Source organism: Leptinotarsa decemlineata, unplaced genomic scaffold (genome assembly GCF_025532065.1).
Source record: "Leptinotarsa decemlineata unplaced genomic scaffold, Ldec_3_MD MMD2_tig00000035_RagTag_RagTag, whole genome shotgun sequence".
NCBI classification, from domain to species: Eukaryota; Metazoa; Arthropoda; class Insecta; order Coleoptera; family Chrysomelidae; genus Leptinotarsa; species Leptinotarsa decemlineata.
Window position 1 is genome coordinate 11,619,604 of NW_027412540.1, and position 22,521 is coordinate 11,642,124.

Sequence of the window (22,521 nt, forward strand, 5' to 3'; positions counted from 1 at the left end):
CCAATTCATCTCTACTTATTTTAGAGAATACCGCAAAATATATAGATCCACTATCAAGCAAGCTAAGCATATGTATTTCATGAACAACATCAAGAAATCGAATAATAAAATCAAAGAGACGTGGTCAGTTATTAATGAGCTGAGAGGTAAATCGAGAAAAACAGTTGTTGATGTTCCTATGAATCCTAACACAATCAATGAGTATTACTGCACGATTGCTCAAAAACTTAGCGGTACTATCAATGCGCCTTACGATCCTCTGATCAATTTAGATAAAATTATAATTAGTGAAATGCTTATATTGTATGACACCAATCTTTGTGAATTAACCGAAATTTTGTATGATATTAAAAACAAAAGTGCAGCTGGATATGATGAAATTTCTGCAAAGATAGTTCTCAATTTACCTGTTGAAGCTCTGGAAACTATAGTAGCACTAATCAATTCTTCCTTCAATACTGGAGTGTTTCCCACATCCCTGAAAACTACGATTGTTATCCCTCTACATAAAGGAGGGGATTTGGAGGACCCCTCCAATCTACGGCCTATATCTCTGATTCCGACTTTGGCGAAAATCATTGAGAAATTGGTCAAGAAACGTTTGAATGAATTTTTGAATCTCAACAGCATCGTAAGTAACAACCAATTTGGGTTTCAGGCTGAAAAGGGTACTCACCAGGCAATTTTCTCACTTTTGTACGAACTTTATTCAGAAATAAACGCTGGTGATGTAGCCGCAGCAGTTTTTCTTGACCTTTCTAAGGCCTTTGATTGCGTTAATCATGACATACTCCTTAGGAAACTGGACCGGTATGGTTGCAGAGGAACTTCTCACAAATGGTTTGAATCTTACCTTTCAGGACGTGAACAAATGGTTAGAACAACTGAAGTCTCAGAGAGGAGGGTAATCAAAACTGGGGTGCCTCAGGGTTCCGTGTTGGGTCCCATTTTGTTTTTATTGTATGTTAATGATTTGACAACAATTAATATATCAGGCAGCTTCACGCTATTTGCGGATGACACCACTATTTTATGGAGAGAGAAGAACTCATTTGAATTGCATAGAAAAATATCTTCTGACTTGCAAAAAATAAAATCGTGGTGTGACGCTAATATGTTATCCTTGAATGTCTCAAAATCCAATGTGATATCATTTAAATGCTCGCTTGATGAACTTCACATGGGTAAGGGTATCTTACAAAACAAATCAAATACTAAATTCTTGGGTGTATTTATTGATAATAAGCTCAAATTTGAAGAACACGTTAGACATCTTGGGAGTAAGTTATCCTCCGGTTGTTATGCAGTGAGAGTGGTTTCAAATGAACTGAACTTCAGTATTGCGAAAATCGCCTACTATTCTTTAATTGACGCCCCTCTTCGATATGGCATACCATTTTGGGGAGCATGTAGTCCAACCCTTTTGTCTTCTGTTCTGGTACTACAGAAAAGAGCTATTAGATGCCTTTGTAATGTTAAACCCAGAGATTCATGTAGAGAACTCTTTAAAACCAATAAAATATTAACTGTGATAGCAGCGTTCATCTTAGAGACGGTGTGCTTAGTGTTCGTAAATAAATCAAAATTCACTTCAGTAACCACTCCATATTCGACTCGAAGTAGTGAGTTTACTTTTAGGCTCCCTATCCCCACCTCAAGTTTAGTAAAAGATTCGATAATTTATAATGGAGCCAAATTATATAATCATCTGCCAGTTGACATAAGGTCTACTACTAACTTATCTATCAGGGTTTTTAGAAGGACCGTAAAAAAATTCCTTGTAGATAGACCGTATTACAGCTTACAGGAATATTTTAATGACTCCTTTTAAAAGTTTTGCTTTGATGTGCATATTGAAAGAAAGATCTATTTACCGGCATATTTTATTGTAGATTGTATTAGTTATTTTGACATTTGACATTTGACGTTAAGTTATCGAAGTATTTGATAATTTATAGTTTTATTTTATAAGGTGTTGTAATTGAATATATGTATCTTGCTTTGTCAACAAGTTTTTCTTATGACAATAAAGCATATTTATTATTATTATTATTATTATTATTATTATTACCTCCAAATCTTACCTCTATTCTTCAAGGTTGCTCAGCTCAATCGAAGCTCATGCAGCTCTCTTTCTCAGAGTAGAGTTCTTGGAAAGGTGTTATGAATAAAATTTTGTATGTCTGTGTTTTTGAAAATAAAACTTTGTCTCAAAGTTACAAAAAAAAATATAATGAATGTAAAATTTTGTAAATGTTTTGTCAAACCAAACTTAAATTACCCTAAAACTGCGCCAAAATACCTTATGCTAAGAAATGTTCCAGTAAATGTTAAATTTGAAAAAAAAATATTCTTAGAATTGTGTTCCGTACAGTTAAATTTACGTGTAACGGCAAATTAGTTACTTGAAAACTTAAGATGTCTGTGGTTCGTGCGTGGGAAACGTTTCTAAAAATATCTATGCTGAATATCAGTGAATTTTTCAAATTTTCCTAATATTAAATCCAATAATAGTTCTTGTAAATAAAATGATGAAGTTCGTTGATAAATAAAAGTTCAGAAGTTGTGATATTCACACTGGAAGTTCCTTGTGACTTTTGATTCGATTTGGAGGTTATGAATTGTTCAAGATTTTCAAAAATGTATTCTTCTTATGGATTGGGAATTATAAATGATATTGTAATACCTCAAAACTGGTACAGCTTCCCTGGATTGGTTTTTCCCCTGATTGGAATTTTGAATTCTTCCAGACACTCTAAAATCTCCAGTAAGTATCCTCTCTCGTTATTATTATTTATACTCTGGCTCCTATCGATGGTTTTATATTGATAAGAACATGCAAAATGGCCTTTTCTCTATCTTTTCCCTTTTTTAATTTCTAACAGCTCTTCAAAAAAATTCGCGTCTGGACAATTCAAAAGCTTCTCTCCCTCTTCATTATTGATTCACCCCTGGCAACCAGACAAAATTTTCCTGCCTGCTACTCTTCATGACAATAATTTTGAAATTTCTTCAATTTTGACACTTTTCACTGTTCACACATATTATATCTACGATTTCTGTTACCCAATTTTCACTAATACTAATAATGATTAATTTTGATTACATTTCATCACATTTAGTTTTGAATTTTTCTAATTTTGAATCCAAAATTCATCATTTTTCAGAAGTTAACACCTCCTTTTCAATTTATCAATCTGATTGACTACTCTTTAGTTGCATCCAAATCATGTACTGAGTGTTCTTACCATTTTTCAGATAAAATTCCTAATGTCCGTGTTAATTGAATTTTTGTTATTAATTTGTAGTGTAAATCTGTTTTATTGTATGTTATTATGTTGTATTAATGTCTTTACTGTTTTCAGTGTATTTATCCCGATGATTGATGGTTTCTGGTTAGTTGTGCTGTTTGGAAATGATCTGAAATACTCTAATACTGATAAGTCACAACTTTGCCTGATCTGGGCATGAACATTACTCCAAATTATACAGATAAGAATTTTAATGAAGGTAAAGTATCTGGCTTTCCAATAAAATTTAACATCTAAGAATAACTTTGATTTTCACAAACTTTCAACACTGAACTAACAAAATATGTGAACTTTCAACATCAAATTAATAATAATATGAAAAACTTTTAACATCGAACTATTAAAATAAATACAAACTTTCAACTTTCAACTACTAAATAAATGCAAACTTTTGACATTTAACTAATTAAAATATGAAAATCTTCAACTTTGAAAACGGAATAATCTTATAAAAAACTTATAACAATATATATATATATATATATATATATATATATATATATATATATTCTCACCGACGTTTCGACAAAGTCTCATTTGTCATCATCTGGATATAACTGTCAGCTTTAGGTACATCACCTATATCAGTATTATCTTTTTTCCATTATAAACTTTCGACATTAATATTTTTTTCACCCACTTTATTTTTGTTTGTTTTTCCCACGAGTAAAAGACATAACGGTTGACCTCCAAGAGGTGTAATGGAGGGGCAAATCATTATATACAAGATGTCCCCAATCTTTTTATCCACCGTGATGCCACACAGTTCTCGTCATATTTAAACCATTTACCTTAAGTTGGCTGGTGTATCGCTAATGACGTATCATTTTAAGCCACCCTAACGCCACACAGTCCTCGATACGATACAAAATCTTGACTTGGATACGAGATCCATGCTTGTATCCCGATTTGAGTTGACAACGTTCTTGACATATATTATACTGGATTTGCATCTTTATCATAGTGTACTACTATAATACTAGTCAAGCCCTGTCATTTGATACCCATATTGAGGTAGTTGTGAAATGATATATAATCCGCCATTTTGCAGCTGCCGCCATCTTTAATTTGCATCTTTTTCAAAGGTTATTACTATTCTACTAGTCAATCCCTGTCATTTGATACCCATATTGTAGTTGTGAAAGAATTCATTGAATCTTATTGTTTTGAAAAATTAGCCCAGAAATTAATTTCATTTTCATTCTACTCACCAAATTTAAGTGTCAGATTCACTTGATTCGGCCACTGAATTCCTTCCAGCATGGTTTCCGATTGCCACCAAGTGGGGTTATCTTGACTGTGGAAATCGGTCAGGTATCGCGCATGGTGACGATTGGGGTAGCAAACATCACAGGAATTCCTGATTCGTGAAATACCTGTTTGATGGCAATATTCCAGTTCACCGTTGTTACCACACGTGTTCGTGGCCTCCATTTGAACATTAAAAGCAGCGTTCTCGAATTCTGGAATGCATCTCTGAAACAAGAGAAATGTTCATAACCAAAATTTGTAGTGTAGTGACTGTCCTAGCGAATGGACGTGTTTGCATCTGTCGGTATATCAAAGAAAGTGTGTATAGTAAATCAGTGCCATCATGGGATCAAAAACTAGAAGTTCCAGCGAGACTGAAGCTATCTTAATTGATATTTTCGATCGAAAAGAAGTCCAAACATTCATCACTGACTACGTTATGATAATTATAATGGAATGTCTCAAGAAACAAATTAAAGATTTCTCAAGAATTGTTGGTGAAACAAATCAAATGCAGTCAGAAGTGAACGTATCGAAAAACATGGTGAAAGAATTATTAAAATCTGAAGTGAGCAACCTAAACGATGCCCCAAAAAAACAGATGACAGAAGTATCGGATTTCGGCAATACTTCAGGTCATGCATCGAGTCAGACGATAACAGATGTTGATCATTCTACAGGGGTAAGTGAACAAGTTCCAACCAAAGAGAAAGCGAGCGGCGATTTTGTGGAACGGAAGAACAAACGTCGTAATAGAAAGAGAGCGGTGAAGGTCAGTGCAGCGACAGAAGATCTCTCTGATTGACTGCCAAAACAGGTCTGGTATTATATAGGAAAAATCAAGAATAAAGATTCCACGGTTGACAATATGCTAGACTATTTGAAGAAAAAGGACCTATGATCAATTTTCAAGTAGAAAAATTGAACACACTAGGGCGTTACGCAGCGTTCAAAGTTGGTGCCCCCTTACACTTATTGAAAAAAATTAATGATGAATCATATTGGCCACCCAGAGTCGAAATCAGACGTTTCAATTTTCGGCCTTGGAGAAATTCGACTACAGAAGGGAAGTGAAACCCGTCACCAGCAACGAGGGGAGTAATTTTTTAGATCCGAGAACTAAAACTGAAAATATATCAGTTTACTACCAGAACGTGAGAGGCCTCCGTACAAAGCATAAGAAATTTTTTCAAAGCATACTTTTTAATAACTGGGATGTGATATGTATATCAGAAACATGGGCTGATAGTTTTTTTGATAACGAACTGAGTGATTCACGCTACCTGGTATTTCGAAATGACAGAAACTACAGTATCTCCAGTGTGAACCGCGGTAGAGGTGTCTTATGCTGTATCAAAGCCAAATTCAAACCAGTATAAAAGATCTCGACGTCACGATCTGTTGTGTGTACATAACATCGGGAGCGAATTCAACGGTATATGAACAGTTTTCTGAATCCCTGAAAAATTGTAATGAGCTCAACGCCACCGAAAAGTTGTTAGTCTCTGAAATAACTAATTCGAAATATAACTTGAGAAATGGATCATCAAAAACGAGATTAATCTATTCCATCATGTGTGAGTATGATATATATTCCATAAATGATATATCTAACGGCTCCAATACTTAGACTTACTGTTAACAAATATCACGGAGCGACTGTGAGCGAATGTGAAACGCCCTTAGTGCGGTTGGATAACTACCATGCAGCTCTCGAAATAATGTTCACTGTCAGTTTTATCAACAAGTAACCGAATCGTCCAAAGGTGAGCATTTGGCTTCAGGAGGGGGAACTTCGTGGAGCTCTATAGAATGCTATCTCAACTTTTGTGGATAGATATTCTATGTATGAATAATGTAAACGGATGTCGACAAATGCTTGGAAAAAAATTACTTTTATCCAGAATCGATTTCAAAAAAATATTATTATTATAAAGAAAAATACAATGAACTCAGAATGGATGTGAAACGTTCGCATAATTTGTGTAATGAATCCTATATAAAAGAAATAAAGGGAGACTTACAGAGCGATTCCAAAAAATTCTGGGCTTATATCAAGGAACGTCGAAGAAACTGTGCTGTTGCTAACACATTCACTTATGATAATGATGATTTATTCAATGATAAGGATATTGCAGACGGTTTTGCTACTTTCTTCAAATCAACTTTCACGAATAGCGGTGTGCCGGTAAACCCCACACTAGTTCCTGAGTACGACCTAGACAACATTGAAATTGGTGATATTGAGGAAGAAGAGGTTGAAAATGCTATTAAGACACTGAAACCCAAAGCATCCATTGGAATCGATGGCATTCCAGCCTACTTTTTCAAGGCTTGCTGTGACTTGTTAAAGCAACCATTTTCTCTAAAAGAAAATCGTTTTCCAAGCTTTCTCAAAATTGGCAAAATTACCTCTATACACAAAAACGACAATAAGAACAATGTAAGAAACTATAGACCTATAACAGTCTCACCAGCTTTGTCGAAGATATTTGAACGGGTAATATATAATCGAGTATACAATCACGTGGACTCAGTAATAATCGACCAACAGCATGGCTTTATTCGTAATAAATCTACCATTACCAATTCATGCGCATTTAGTAACTTTGTTATGGATGGAATAAAAAATGGCTATCAAATAGACGTTATATACACTGACCTGGCCAAGGCATTCGACAGAGTTAACCACAAGGTTTTGATCCTGAAATTAAAAGCATTCGGTTTCACAAATAACACACCTGATTCCTTTCACTACTATCTATCCAACAGAATACAGTTCGTACAGTTTAACAACGTATCTTCCTTCAAATTCACCGCTACTTTGGGAGTTCCGCAGGGCTCGATTTTGGGACCTTTCCTTTTCGTGTTATTTGTTAATGACATTTCTCGGTATATCGGACATTCTCAATTTCTCCTATATGCCGATGATCTCAAGCTGTTTAGAAGAATTGAAAGCGAAATCTATTTTGTATCCCAAACAATTTGTCTCCTCTTCAACAATGTCTCGAAACAGTTAACAAAATGGCGAGGAACTGTGAACTGGATATATTCAGTATTACAGAGGGACAACTCCTCCGAATGTTCAAATGTGTCTGAATCTTTTTACGGCCATTTCATTATTTACTATTTTATATTGTTATATTTTATATAGATTTTAACTGTATCAATGTTACTCAATTAATATGTAAGGAACTTTTGAAAAAACTGTACATCATGTAAGTGGAAACCATTCTGTTTGTTGTTCTAATTCTGAAATGTTCAATTTTGTCATTCACATGTTTTTGAAGTGAAAACTTCTTATGAGAGGGGAAAACCCTTGGTAACATATCTCTCTCACGCAAGTCATATTCCGGACATGACTCAGTGTTCACTGTGCGATCGACATATATTGATGACAGTAATCATATAACGTAAAACATTCACCGCTTTTGAAAGTGAATATAAAAATTTTTCGGAACATTACAGAATATCCTAACAAATAATTGGTTCAATAATATAATAATACGATAAATCAGTAACAAATATTCAACAAGTCTATCGCCGTAACGTGTGTATTTTGAATAATTTTTATATTTATATATATATATATATATATATATATATATATATATAGATACAGAAGTTGATGATCGGACATAGCATTCGAGAAAGTGACAAATCATAGACGCGTGTTTCGGGCTATTGGCCCATCATCAGTATGGTGCAGCCAAGTGTCTATGGTTTGCCACTTTCTCAAGAGCTATGTCCGATTATTAACTTCTGTATCTATATCAGACAACTTCATATTTGTATTATTTTCTGAACCCGGATGTCACGCAGGTAGCTATAGCTGCCTTCGTGGTGAATTTGATAGCTTTTTTTGACAAGATCTATTGACTGAAACCACAAATGTGCGGCTGGCTCCTGCTAGTGGCTTCGTGCATTTGTATTTATTTCTTTTAGTAACCAAGTGTTACTCATCCCTACCTCAAGCTAGTGATTACATTTTTCACCTGTTTTACAATTTTGTTGCAATGTTTAACATGTTTGTAGATGTCTTGATAAAGGGAATAAACATTCTCGAAAGCTCGAACAGCCCGGTAATTTGACTGCATCGTTGCTTGGAAAATATCTTTGGGTGATCAGCAGAACGGAAGTGTACTCTTATAACACAAGTTATTCCAATACTTCGAAAAAAATTATTATCATCTTCAAGGAAAAGTTAAAAAATTTGTATGATGGTGATACAATATAAAAATTATTATGAAAGGTCGCAACTAACTGTTAGTGAGGTTGGTGAGGTTGGGTGTCGAAAAGAATGTTACATTCAAACAATTGAAACATGTCGATACAATGAACAAGTCACTACATTGAAAGAGGTTGACTCCCCACTGGATACAAAGAAGAATATTGAATTAAAATTTACTAAAAATCGTTATTTGTTTTGAAATTATGGATTACCGGTAAAAGCCATGTTGTTGAAGAACAAAGAGAGAGACAACAAACAATTGACAATGAAAGCTCTCATGTGATTCAGTTCGAAAAGTGTGTTTTTTTGTCGATGATAAAACTATGGAACAAAGGAGAACTGTTATGGTGCAAGTGTGATCAGAGACATCTGCTGTTCTATGAGTAACTCATTGAGAAAACGTAAAAATCATATATGTCCAATTTAATATTAATTGATTGACAACATCCTTATTAGTTTTGAGGAAAACAAGTGAGGAGGTGTTGTTGAACGAAAGTAAAACCATGTCATAGGAAGGTGGGAAATTTGTTAAAAAAATATTTAAAATCTTATGAATTATATTAATGAAAAACCAGAATTATTACTGGTTTGGAAATCATGTAAATTTTTATCAATGTCTAATAGGAAGGCATATATTTCACTGAGGTGATCAATGTCTGATCTTCTATTAAGGCAATTATTTCATTGTAATATAAATGAATTTTCCAAAAATAATCTTTTAGATGTATTTGTTTCAGTTGCAGATCTTATTTAGTACGTCAACCATTAAAGTTCCAATCAACAATAACAACCATTTGAATATAAATATTTCATAGTCTAACAACGTAACATTTGGGGCTGATCCACCTCCAGTTCCTATACTTTTCTCTTCTTTACCATATATAAGTGATATGACACCTAAGTTATGCAGTATTTTTTTAAATTCAAATGTAAAAATAGCTTTCAGAACCATATTAACCAATAATAAATCATTTTGGAAACTCAAAGATAGAATTCCTATCAACTTTCAATCGCATTTTTCTTTTGTAAACCTAAGAAAAACGTACAATACAGGAAATAGCAGCCACTAACGGTTTCCCGAGGGGTATTGTAGATGACATAATTAGGAAAAAGAAGTTTAGGTTAAGAATGAACGAAATCTCGACTTTCAGAAAGGACAAAAACCAAGATAAATACATCTCAGTTCCATACCACCAATATACGAAGAACTTTGAAAAGATTTTCAAGGAACTAGGTATGAAGGTGGTTTTTAAAACAAGTCATACACTGCAGAACCTTTTGGGAAGTCCAAAAGACAAAGTCGGGAATTCGGAAAAGTCTGGAATTTACGAAATTGAATGTAAGGACTGCGATGCAAAATACTATGGACAGACAAAAAGATCTATTAGAGTGAGATATAAGGAAAACATAGCACACTTAAAATATGGAAGACCTGAAAAATCAGCAGTCGCCCATCATATTTTGCAACAAAACCCTTCCATAGACTTCATTTCTTTAAGATTAGTTAGACAAGTTAATAACAACAGGCAACTAGATGCCTATGAGAGTGTGGAAATAAGTAAACATAATAATATTATGAATAACGATAACGGACCAATACCAAATAGCATACTATATAGCTTGTTGAAATAATATTGTTGGGTTTACTGATTTCTACAAAAAGACACATTGTTAATATATTTAGGTAGGCAATATTGTGAAACTAATTTTTTATATAGCCGAAAATTGTTCTATATATAGCTGTAACATTTAAACATACAGAAGGACATATTGTAAATAATAGAAAGGCCAATTGTAAAATTAATTTAGGGTGGTACACTTGTATGGGTGGTATTACTGATTACCTACCTGTATGATGTACCTGATTAGTATAAGTAGCTTTAGTTTTGAGTAGTTATTAGTTTTATCTTTCTCTTGAAGATGATCACTTGGTGATCGAAACACGTGTCGAGGTGTAAAAATAACGATTTGGTGTTGGGAAAAAACTCTGGTAATATTCATTACTACACCAAAGGTTCCAAACAGTATATCACAAGTACTATATAGCTTGTTGAAATAATATTGTTGGGTTTACTGATTACTACAGAAAGACACATTGTAAATATAGTTAGATAGGCAATATTGTGAAACTTATTTTATATAGCTGAAAATTGTTCTATATATAGCTGTAACATTTGAACATACATAAGGACATATTGTGAATAATAGAAAGGCCAATTGTAAAATTAATTTAGGATGGTACACTTATATGGGTGGTATTACTGATTACTTACCTGTATGATGTACCTGATTAGTATAAGTAGCTTTAGTTTTGAGTAGTTATTAGTTTTATCTTCCTCTTGAAGATGATCACTTGGTGATCGAAACACGTGTCGAGGTGTAAAAATAACGATTTGGTGTTGGGAAAAAACTCTGGTAATATTCCTAGAATATTATTAGTTTCTAGGTAGATAGTAATATTTCAAAAAGTATGTATAAATCACAATGTATGTAGAATTCAGTTTATTAGTGAACACGCTTGAAAAAGCTACTGTGCAGCGAAACACGTGTTGCGGATTTGTTAATCTGTTCTAGAGGAAGTCTCACAATGAAGTGTTTTTAAAAATACATCAACTTTAAAATAGTTTTTGCGGTGAGTAAACAAATGACAAATAGCTGAATAATATGATTGAATTTTATTATTTTTAGACTATTAAGATGGATGCCGTAGCAGGTCCAAGTAATGTATAAAGAAAGCAGAAGTTTATGTCGTTAGAAGAAAAACAGATTGTCTGTAGAGTGTACGAAGATTTAAAAAATACACTCCGTACAGTGGAAGCTGTAGCCCAGTGTTCATTTTTAACGGAAATATCCGTGTCGACAATTGAACGCATTGTACGTGAAAAAAAGGTGACTGGGATTGTGCAAGCTCCAAAAGTACATTGTCGTGGTAGGAAAAAAATTGATTTGGACGAGTACCAGAAACATTTTGTACGCTATACCATTCATTCTTTCTTTTTTGAGAATAAAGCGCCAACCCTCGAATCCATTAGGACAAAAGTAATGGATAATGATCTCATTCCAATAATGAGCAAAGAGAAGTTAAGGAAAATAATGAAAGAAGATTTGAAATTTATATATGCCAAACGATCCCGTAAATCTGTCTTAATAGAAAGAGAAGATATGGTCTCATGGCGACGGAGATATCTTCGCTCTATTAGAGAAATGCGTTCTGCTCATAAAAAGATTTATTATCTGGACGAAACGTGGGTAAATGCCTGTCACACAGTATCTGAGATCTGGCAAGATACTACTGTAACTAATTATCGTCAGGCATTTGTGGACGGTTTATCAACAGGGTTACGAGGACCAACGGGTGAAGGACAACGCCCATATGAGTAGTGAGAGTGGCTTTTCAGACGATAATGCACTAATTTTTTATCAAAAATAACGGGGGATTATCACGAAGACATGGACGCCCAATGCGGTGAAGGATGGTTTGAATCTCTTCTTTCACGGGCCGAGCCAAACTCAGTAATAGTAATGGATTTTAAACAGAACAGATAATGCTTCTTATCACAGCCGTTTAGTAGAACAGCTGCCAACTATGACCACCAGAAAAGGAGACATGCAGAGTTGGTTAGGACAAAAAGGAATTCCATTTTACGAGTACATGGTTGAGGCCGAGCTTATGAGTGTCATATATCGCATCGTGACAGATATCGCCAGCATGTGGTGGATACAATAGCTCGTGCTGAAGGCATCACCATTTTGAGACTTCCTCCTTACCATTGTGAGTTGAACCCGATAGAATAAATCGGGGCTAAAATTAAGGGTTGCGTAGCTCGTGAATCTTGACATATGAAATTTCTGATGTCCAACGTTTATTAGAACTCGCAATGGAACGGATACGGAAAGAAGATTGGGCTAATGATGTAGCCCATGTGATCAAGGAAGAAGAGAAAATGTGGAGATTGGACGGGATGGTAGACAATGTTTCCGACCAAATAATAAAATATTTGAGTGTGACTGTGACTTCATAAGCATAACATAGGTAATTATTCCTATGGAACATAATAATTATTTTGTAAATTTTCCTGTTTTTTTGAAGTACTGTATTAGGCATAATAAGAAAATGTTTTACCATTGACAACAGGTAGCGCCACCTACTATAACAATTTTTACGTAATTATCTATGTGTTTAAATAAATAAAAATATTATTTTGGTACGCCTCTGCAGATTTGGTAAGATGATTATCCGTTGGTCACTTCAAGTGCGACGTTGCTAATGAATCACCTTCAATTGAAAATTGTTATAGGACAGTAACGAATTGTCAATTGCAGTAGCATTTTGTTCTACGACACCTTTTTCAGAAAAGAGATCGACTGCTGAAAAATCAATCAACGACAGTAAGATACTCGCTCTACCTATACGGGCACATTCACCTTTTCAGTTCCATATCGGAAGTTGGATTCAGTACCGCAGGTGCATACAAACACGTGCAGGCTGCAGTACAGAGTTTCTTGACCCGTGCTTGTTTGACGTCTGATGTATTTTTCAATCTCGTGCAAAATCTTACGTTATCCATATAATTTATACGCCTCACAATTAAGGATGAAGGCATATGGAATTTGTTTATTATTTCATGATCGCTCATGAACTTTCAGTCTATTAATCGAATGATTTTTTTCAAATCTGACTACCTATGTAGTTAGACGGTTTAGAAGTTTGGACTGCCATTATTTGACATGAAGTGGAAACAAATTGTGAGCCGAAATGGAAATGAATCGAGAAATGAATGTCAGTAATATACAAATAGTGAAGAGATTAAAAATAATTGTGGAAAATGCATAATAAAACTGATACCAAACATTTTCTCGACGTTGGTGATACTTTGGACCATTCATAAGTCCTTGGGCGCTTTTATTCCTCCTTTCTATATCTCTTTCTATTTTTCGATTCGAAACACAATAGCCTGTTTTCCTGTTTGATTATTGGTTTCTATCACCAAATTTTTTTGAATAAACCGCGCAAACTATCATAAATATCAATAGTATTATATAAACATTATTTTAGAAATACTGCATTCTTGCGCATACTCAAAGCAGAATTTTGTTTCTTGTTTATGTATATCCTATCTTTCACTCAATTTGGAAATTATGTATATAAGTATACCACCTGAGTTTTCTTGTGGATTAAATCTTTTTGTTTCCTCAAATGAGTGGCTCATGTGATCAAATTATCGAATTTCATATCCAATAATACCTCACACATTGTTTCTAAAATATTCATGAGGTTAACTTATCTCTGATAGTAAAAGACTGACCGGTATATAACATCACAAAAAGGAAAACTGACAGGAATTTACCCATCTCAAAGTGACAGTTCCATTTTCGTGTTCGAAATGCCTCAATGCATATATGAAATTTCCAATTTAACATGATTTGTTCACAAATTTGCTTATTCGACAAATTTCAAATTCCTGGCCAGGTATAGTCCTAACTTTTTGCAGTGTATCTAGGTTTTCAGTAATTCATCACTTGGATTGACTTTTGAGCTGAATTTATTTCCAAATATTGGTTTTTCCATTTTGGTTTTTGATTAATTTGATAAGAAATTTATATTTGATTGGTTGTAAATGAAACGCAGATCTAAGTTGATTTTGTGATATACAAATTCAAGTTGAATTGGCTTGAAGAAGAGAAAAAGTTGGCTATCATCTGCCTAATTGTTAGGTAAATGCTTCAAAACTTCAAATATTTGAAAGAGTCTGTTTGTTGATTTCGATCAGAGACGTAGTTATAAAGGAAACTTGACACACATTTTCCACGACCATAGTACAGCAATTTTGCATACAAGAGCCAGTGACAAATGGTTTCAAGTTATTTCCTGAAATATTGCGGAATCAAAATCTATGTTACTTTCTTGTTATTTAAGAAATAGTTAGGAAAATATTTATTGGACTGAAATATTGGACATTTTTGTACTGTGTACAAAATTATGGATCACCGGTAAAAGCCATGAGCTTTAAAAACGAAAGAGAGAGACACAAAACATTTGACACTGTCAGCTGTCATGTAATTCAGTTTGAAAAGGTGTGTTCATTTGTAGATGATAAGACATGGAACAAAAGAGAACTAATTTTGGTGCAAGTATGAACAGAAACATATGCTGTTCTGTAAGTAACTCAAGGAGAAAACCCAAAAATCAAATACGTTAATTGATTGAACAACATCCTCATTAGTCTTTAGGAGGAAACAATTGAAGATGTGTTGTTAAATGAAAGTAAAACCCTGCATCAGGGAGGTTGGAATTTTTTTTTGGTGAAGAGAAAATGTTTGAAATTTATGAAAATTATATTAATGAAAAACGAGAATTATTGTTGGTTTGGAATTCATGTAGATTTTTGTAAATGTCTAATAAAAAGGCATAGATTTCACTGGGGTGATCAATGTGTGATCTTTTGTTGAGGACATTATTAGATTGTAAAATAAATGACATTTCCAAAAACAATTTTCTTGATGTGTTTCTTTCAGTTGATAAAATTTTTGTTGAATTATAGTCCATTTTATGACCTCCTTTCGACACATGGTTACTGAGAGCACATCTCTCAGGATGTAATCTACTATCACTTTTATGTGAACTAATTCTGTCTTTGAGCAATCTTGACGTTTGACCAATATATTTCCTACCACAGTTTGAGTATGGAATAGAATAGTATAATTGAGACTGTAAGTTAATTGGAGTTTCATCTTTAAGTTCAGAAAATAATTTATTGATGGTGAATATGGTTCTAAAGGCTATTTTTACATTTGAATCTTTGAAAATTCTGCATAAATTGGGTGTCATATCACTTATGTATGCTAAACAAGAGAAAATAATGGGAACTGGAAGTGGATCAGTCCCAATTGGTTGTTATTAATAATTTGAACGTCAATGGTTGACGTACTAAATAAGATCTTCTCAAGTAGAGGATCCGGGTAGGAATTGTTAATAAATAATTGGAAAAGTGTACTTAATTTTTTTTTATGAAAAGAAGGATCGAAAATCTGTAGAATGCAGTTTTTCATTTGTTTGGCCAAATTGATTTTCGTTGACTCTTTATGGTATGACCAAAAAAACCGTAGATGTTTCCTCCTAAGATGTCGTACCATAGGAATACTACCAAAACACATAACACACGCCACCCAACACATTGATCAATTAGTGTTAAGACAAGGAGTACAATTTAACAACATAACAGGAACCTTCACTGACAGGTTAGGAAACAAACTTCTTAATTTTGAAATTAATAGTAATCATAAATCTCTTTATCACATTCAACACAACTTAGAGTTGCTTAAGAATGAGATAATCCAATTATCAAATCATGCTGTTTTCTCAGAATTTTCTGGAAGACAACAAATTTATTTTAATAAAATCTTTCATTGAATCAGATTGAAGAATTTAAATAAATTTAACAAATTTTATCTGCAATCAATAAATTAAAACTTTTCACAAAACCAAACATAAAAGTGATAGCAGATTACATCCTGAGAGATGTGCTCTCAGTATAATTCAACAAAAATTTTATCAACTGAAAGAAACACATCTGAAAGATTGTTTTTGTAAATGTCATTTATTTTACAATCTAATAATTGCCTCAACAAAAGATCAGACATTGATCACCTCAGTGAAATCTATGCCTTTTTATTATACATTGACGAAAATCTACATGAATTCCAAACCAACAATAATTCTGGTTTTTCATCAATATAATTTTCATAAATTTCAAATATTTTTCTCTTCAACAAAAAAAAATCCAACTTCCCAGGCAGGGTTTTACTTTCATTCAACAATTCATTCAACACATCTTTTCAAACTGAATTACATGACAGCTGACAGTGTCAATTGTTTTGTGTCTCTCTCTTTTATTCTTCAACCTCATGGCTTTTACCGGTAATCTATAATTTTTAAACAATAACGATTCTTAGTAAAATTTTAATGTTTTATTCTTCTTTGAATCCTGTGAGGAGTCAAGCTCTTTTAATTAGTGACTTGTTTATTGTATTGACATGTTTCAATTGTTTGAATGTAACATTATTTTCGACACGGCTAAACCTCACTAACAGTAAGTGTGACCTTTCATATTAATAATTTTTAATAGTGTATCACCATCATACAAAATTTGTAGCTTTTTCCTGAAGGTGATAATACATTTTATCGAAATATTGGAATAACTTGTGTTATAAGAGTACACTTCCGTTCTGCTGATCACCCAAAGAAAATTTCCAAGTTTTATATATCCCAGGGCTTTCCAGAATTGCTTAGAATTGGGACTTGAACTTAAGATAGGTTTTTGTTGCTTGACTTTATTCCGTGCATATCTTTGAATATCTCTAGGTTTATCTCTCATATCCATGATCGATCACAGGGGTGGTTTTCAGAAATTCTGAGTGTTCTTTATGGAGCATGTTTAATGGATAAATTGTTAACTTGAAATTCCAAAAGTTAACGGTGTTATTGACGTGAATAAATGTGAATATTGATGTCCAACTGATGAAAAATAAATCGAATTGAAATATAACGTAGGTATTCAAATACGTTTGATGAAATTGTTTTTCAAACATTTTTTCAATTCTAAACGGGATTCGCTCATACTGCAGCTTCATCGGTAGTAATAAATAATACATACTGGAATAAAATTCTTATTTTCAACAGTAAGTTACCTCACTTAATTGTTTGATATTAGATGAGATAACAGAAATAATTTGTGAAACAAATCACAATCTCAGTTCTTGGACCGCAAGTAAATTGTAAGATAAAAAGTAGAATTTGTGAAACAATTACAAAATATTCTTGGACAGTAGGTTAATTTTTGATATGAATGAAGTTATCGGCATCATGAAAAATGTTTAACGATTACCAATCAACAGTGCAAGAACTGAGATTGTAATTTTTTCACAAATTCTTCCTTCACGCATCTAGAATTGAAAGAATGTTTGTGAAAATTGTTTACTATCATGGATAGTAATGTCATCGTGAATTTACTCAACATAGATAGTGTTCCTATAATATTTTTCAGAAGAAATAGTCGAAAGGGCTATCATTCAACGAATTAGAAATAAGAACTAAGTTTGTCGTCGTAACTCATTCGAGTGACTAGTTTTCTATGAATCATTCCGTAAGATAAAGACATATTATTGAATAAAAATAATCAATGAATGATTGCGGTAAACATAAAAAAAACATCTAAAACTAGTTCACATCTTTGTTATTTCATTCAACTGCGAATTGTTGAGTGCGTGAAAAAATATATAATGCATAGACATGACTTGGACCTACGACTAGTAGCATTCAAGCCCAAAATTCAATCGTCTATCCAATAGAAGTGGCCTATAAATTGATGTGATATGAAGCAATTAGCGTTTCTAACTATATACCACCATTTCATTATTACGTTTTATATTACAAATCTCTATCTACAAGGTAAATCCTCATGACTTACATGCGATCGAAAATAATTGAAACAACTGAAATTATGAATTGTGATTTATTCAGAAGTGTGAGTTATGGCTCATTTTGCCTACTTACCGAACAAGAAAGTGTCACAAAATTGACGCTTTTTTCAATAGTCACAAAAATATCTCTATAACAGAATTATATCTCAAAGTAATGAACAGAAAGTCATAGTGTTCAATGAAATATACTACTTTCAAACATACAGGGACATCCATAACAGTAAATCACATTGAAATCATGTATGTTTATAGAGATGAAGGAGAGTTTATTCTCGTTGAAGGTGCTGAGTGAGTTTATATTTATAAATATAAATCCCACTTCTCCGAGTTCACTGCTCTGGCGCTTGTTGTACACACCACATAAGATGGAAAGGAAACAAATTTCAAGTGAGTTCATTAGTGTACTGAAAGATCAATTGATTGTTAGTACTGAATATCGTCGTCTGCAACATTATATTTTTCACTTATTGCGAGTAATTGAAAAAATGTAACATTTTGGGTATTGATTCATAATATTTAGCACTTTTATACCAATCGAATAAATGAAACACGCTTCCTGTTAGAGAGCTATTATAGTCTGCTTAGTTTGACCAAAATATTTTTCATCGCAATCATCACAGCTTATTTCGTATATTCCAGACTACCTGTTCCGTCGTCTTGTTTTCAGGTTGTCCAAAACTTGTTGAAGTGTACACTTCAGTCGAAATGAGCTTCGATGATTGTGATAAGAAATATGTTGGTCAAACCAAACGGACTATATTAGCTCGCTATAAGAATCATGTTTCGCATATTCAACGAAAGTCATTTTTTGTGGAGGAAAAAAAAATCAGCAAACTAAAAAGTTTGCCCTTCTACACTTGTATAAAGTTATCCATTATAATTTTTATATTTTTTCAGATTGTGGAAGGTAACAATTACCCAAAAAAAGGTCGATAAAAAAATGTTTCGCATGTTCGATTCAAACACCGGAGAAATCTAGTGTAGCTCAACGTGCCATAGAGAACGACCACAGAATGAGTGAAAGATTAAAAAAAGTGTTGAGTGAGTTCTATGAATAGCAACAAAGGTCCTACTTCGGACAGTCCTTTGCTTGGTCTCATACGTGATGATTTTGAATAAAAACACATAAATATCAGAGGAAAAATTTAGGAAACCGGTAGAAGATAGGTACTACTAACAGGTACTAGTTATGCCACATAGTAGTGAAATTCAGTCATAATGATATCCTGAGGACGTTAACTTGGTTAGCGAAACACGATTCGAGATAAAAACACTTTTTCTTTACTAAAACTGTCTCTTGACGAGCTTTTCTCGTTAGATGACGAGATTACTTTCAATAGCTATGTTAATGATTTCATATGCATCTAAATGAATAGAGAATATCATTGAATAGATTCCTGATAATGTGTTGCTGTTTCTATTGTTATTTACTAATACCTAATCAATACCTATCTCTAACCTGTGATCACGTACGAGTGCAAACAGTGGACCTATTATGGAAATGGGCCCTATTAGGAACGGGAAGTGTACACTTCAACAAGTATTGGGCAACATGAAAACAAGACGACGGAACAGGTAGTTTGGAACATACGAAATAAGCTGTGAGTATTGCGATGAAAAATATGTAGGTCAAAATAACCAGACTATTATAGCTCGTTAGAGAAAACATGTTTCATATATTCGATTTCATAGACCAGAGAAGTAAAGTGATGCTAAACATGTCATAGAGAAAGGCCTCAGGATGAAAGAAACATGCTTGAAATCGATGAGACCGGACAATACAACAAGTTTCAGATGTCTGCGGAAGTTTATAAATCGAATAATATGGAATGACATTTATAAACTGTGAGAAATGTCCATTTTACTGATGGCTCATTGTTCGTCCCTATACCCAATTACAGGTAAAAAAAATATGTTTCAGTCAGGTGGGTAAAATAGCCGTTAGAAGTAATTTCAGTCATCTCCTGATGATGATAACTTGGTCAGCGAAACGCGCGTCGAGGGACTGGATTTTTGTTCTGATGAAGAAAACATGATTCCAATGGATTCGATCCATTTTAGAGGCTTTAAATTTTGCTTTTCAACACATTTTCATGTTGGGCACACTGGTACAATTCCATAGCTAATCATATATATATATATATATATATTCTGTGTATTTTATCTCCATAAGGATTCTTTTCACAACGTTTCGGCAAAGTCTCATTTGCCATCTTCTGGTGATGTCTGGTTTTTTCAACTAGTCTAGTTGAAAAAACCCTTAGCACTTGTTCTCTTATATACTTCATGTTGTTGAATGATTAATACTGTAGAAATTATGTTTTGGTCACAAGAGTCTATGAAAGTGAATTTATCCCATAGCTTTCTCACATTACGTTGGAACAAACATGATACTCCTACAAATAGAAATGATATCGTTCAGTAGTTGCTTAGTCTCATGAAATTGAAGACGTGTATGACTGGATTCTATTGGCTGGCTGAATGAAAACAAATCAGAGTTGAAACTGCATAAGCAATTCATAAAGAAGCAGGAGGATACTCATTCCAAATGACACATTCATCTTTTCAAATGGAACACCCTGTTCATAATATTATTTTTGAAATATGAAGTAATTTCAATTTTTTTCTTCGGAAAAAATGATGATATGTTGGAGTTTAGGAATACTATGGTACCAAACTTCGATTTGGAATTAGGTGATACTTGGAAGCTTCCCACACTTTAGCGTAATCTCCGTTACTTCAATACAGGGTGGTAAGAAAATACAGTTTTTTTCGTTTGCTTGAAAAAGTGACTGAAATTTGATTGTTTCACACAGGAAGCTGTTAAAATTTGTTTTTTTTTCATTATGCGTATAGCTAACTAGTTCAGTTTAGGACTTATGAGCATTTATTTGTCAGAATGTTCCTTCATTATTTTATTTCCATTAGGTATTTCGTAAGCAGGCCATGATGACTATTGTGACTGACGTTGTAACATTCTCCTAATAATATTGACATTTTTGTCACTTCAGAAGTTTCAAATACCTTTTTTGCTATGATTTTTTTAATTATTTTTGGGCATTGTGACAAAATTATCAGCAGGGCATGTAGAAAGTTCAACGAAAGATATCCAAATCTACTGCAGATGAACCTCAAGAATTTTATACGAATTCAAAACAATTTCAATGAATTTGGGGCAACTTTAAAAGGGCCAATAAACTTGCCTCGACCTGGAACTTCTAAAGACAACCAGATCAATAAGAAGTGCTGTAGAAGATTTGGGTATAAAATATTCTTCGGTTCAAATAACCATGCGAAGACATGAAATGCATTATCATAAATTCACCAAAATTCAAAACCCTCAACAAAAAGTTGATATTTGTGAAATGTTGTTGATACATATTCAAAAAGATACATTTTTTTCAAATAAATCATTCGGACGGATGAATCTAAATTATCCAATAGATTTCCAATAGAAAAAATCGATATCATTGGTCCAGTGATAATCCACAAAAGAAGACGAATTTCAAGTGAAAATTAGCTTTAATGTGTTCTGCATGTTAGTGGAGGTACGCGATATATGATAAATCATCAACATCTAAACAGAGCTCCTGCACATTGTACAAGAGGAATGAGCGTAAAACTATACAGACTTTTTGACGATCGGTGGATAAGGCGCTTGAGAACATGGAATTGGCCAGCGAGATCACCCGATCTGAATCCGCTAGATTTTTACCTATGGGGAATGTTTGAAGAAAAAGTTTGCAAAACACTCGTGCATTCAAGAGTTGTATTGTTAGAAAGGATTACCCAAACATTTTGAAAATTTGGATCCCAATGAAATCAGATTTGCTCCGACAAAAGCAGTCAGCACCTGTATTTTGAAGTGCTTGGATGTGAACGGCCAGCGATTGGAACATACTTTCAAATATTCCACATGATTCCTTCACTTTTTCATTAGGTATTATTCATATCAATATTTCCACTTAGGTTCATTAGCGGTATATTCTGATACTTTTCGTTGAACTTTCTACTGTGCCTTTGTTTTGGAGGTATTTGAAACTTCTGAAGTGATGAAAATGTAATTATAATAACGAGAATGTCACAACATTACTGTCAAATAGTAATCGTGGCCTGCTTACAAAATACCGAATGGGAATTCCATTCTGAAGTGACATTTTCACAAATAAATGTTCACAAGACCGAAACTTGACTAGTTAGGTATACGCATGATTCCATAGAAAGGATGCAAATTTTTACAGCTTTTTC

General features: G+C 33.4%; 1 protein-coding gene across 1 annotated transcript in view; it reads right to left on the bottom strand.

Annotated features, from left to right (window-relative positions):
• The window catches only part of LanB2 (laminin subunit gamma-1), a 197,545-nt gene that overhangs the window by 173,883 nt on the left and 1,141 nt on the right, over positions 1–22,521 (bottom strand). The window contains exon 2 of the mRNA XM_074171886.1: positions 4,523–4,787. Coding sequence (XP_074027987.1) covers positions 4,523–4,787 — 265 coding nt within the window. The remainder of the gene's footprint in view (positions 1–4,522; positions 4,788–22,521) is intronic.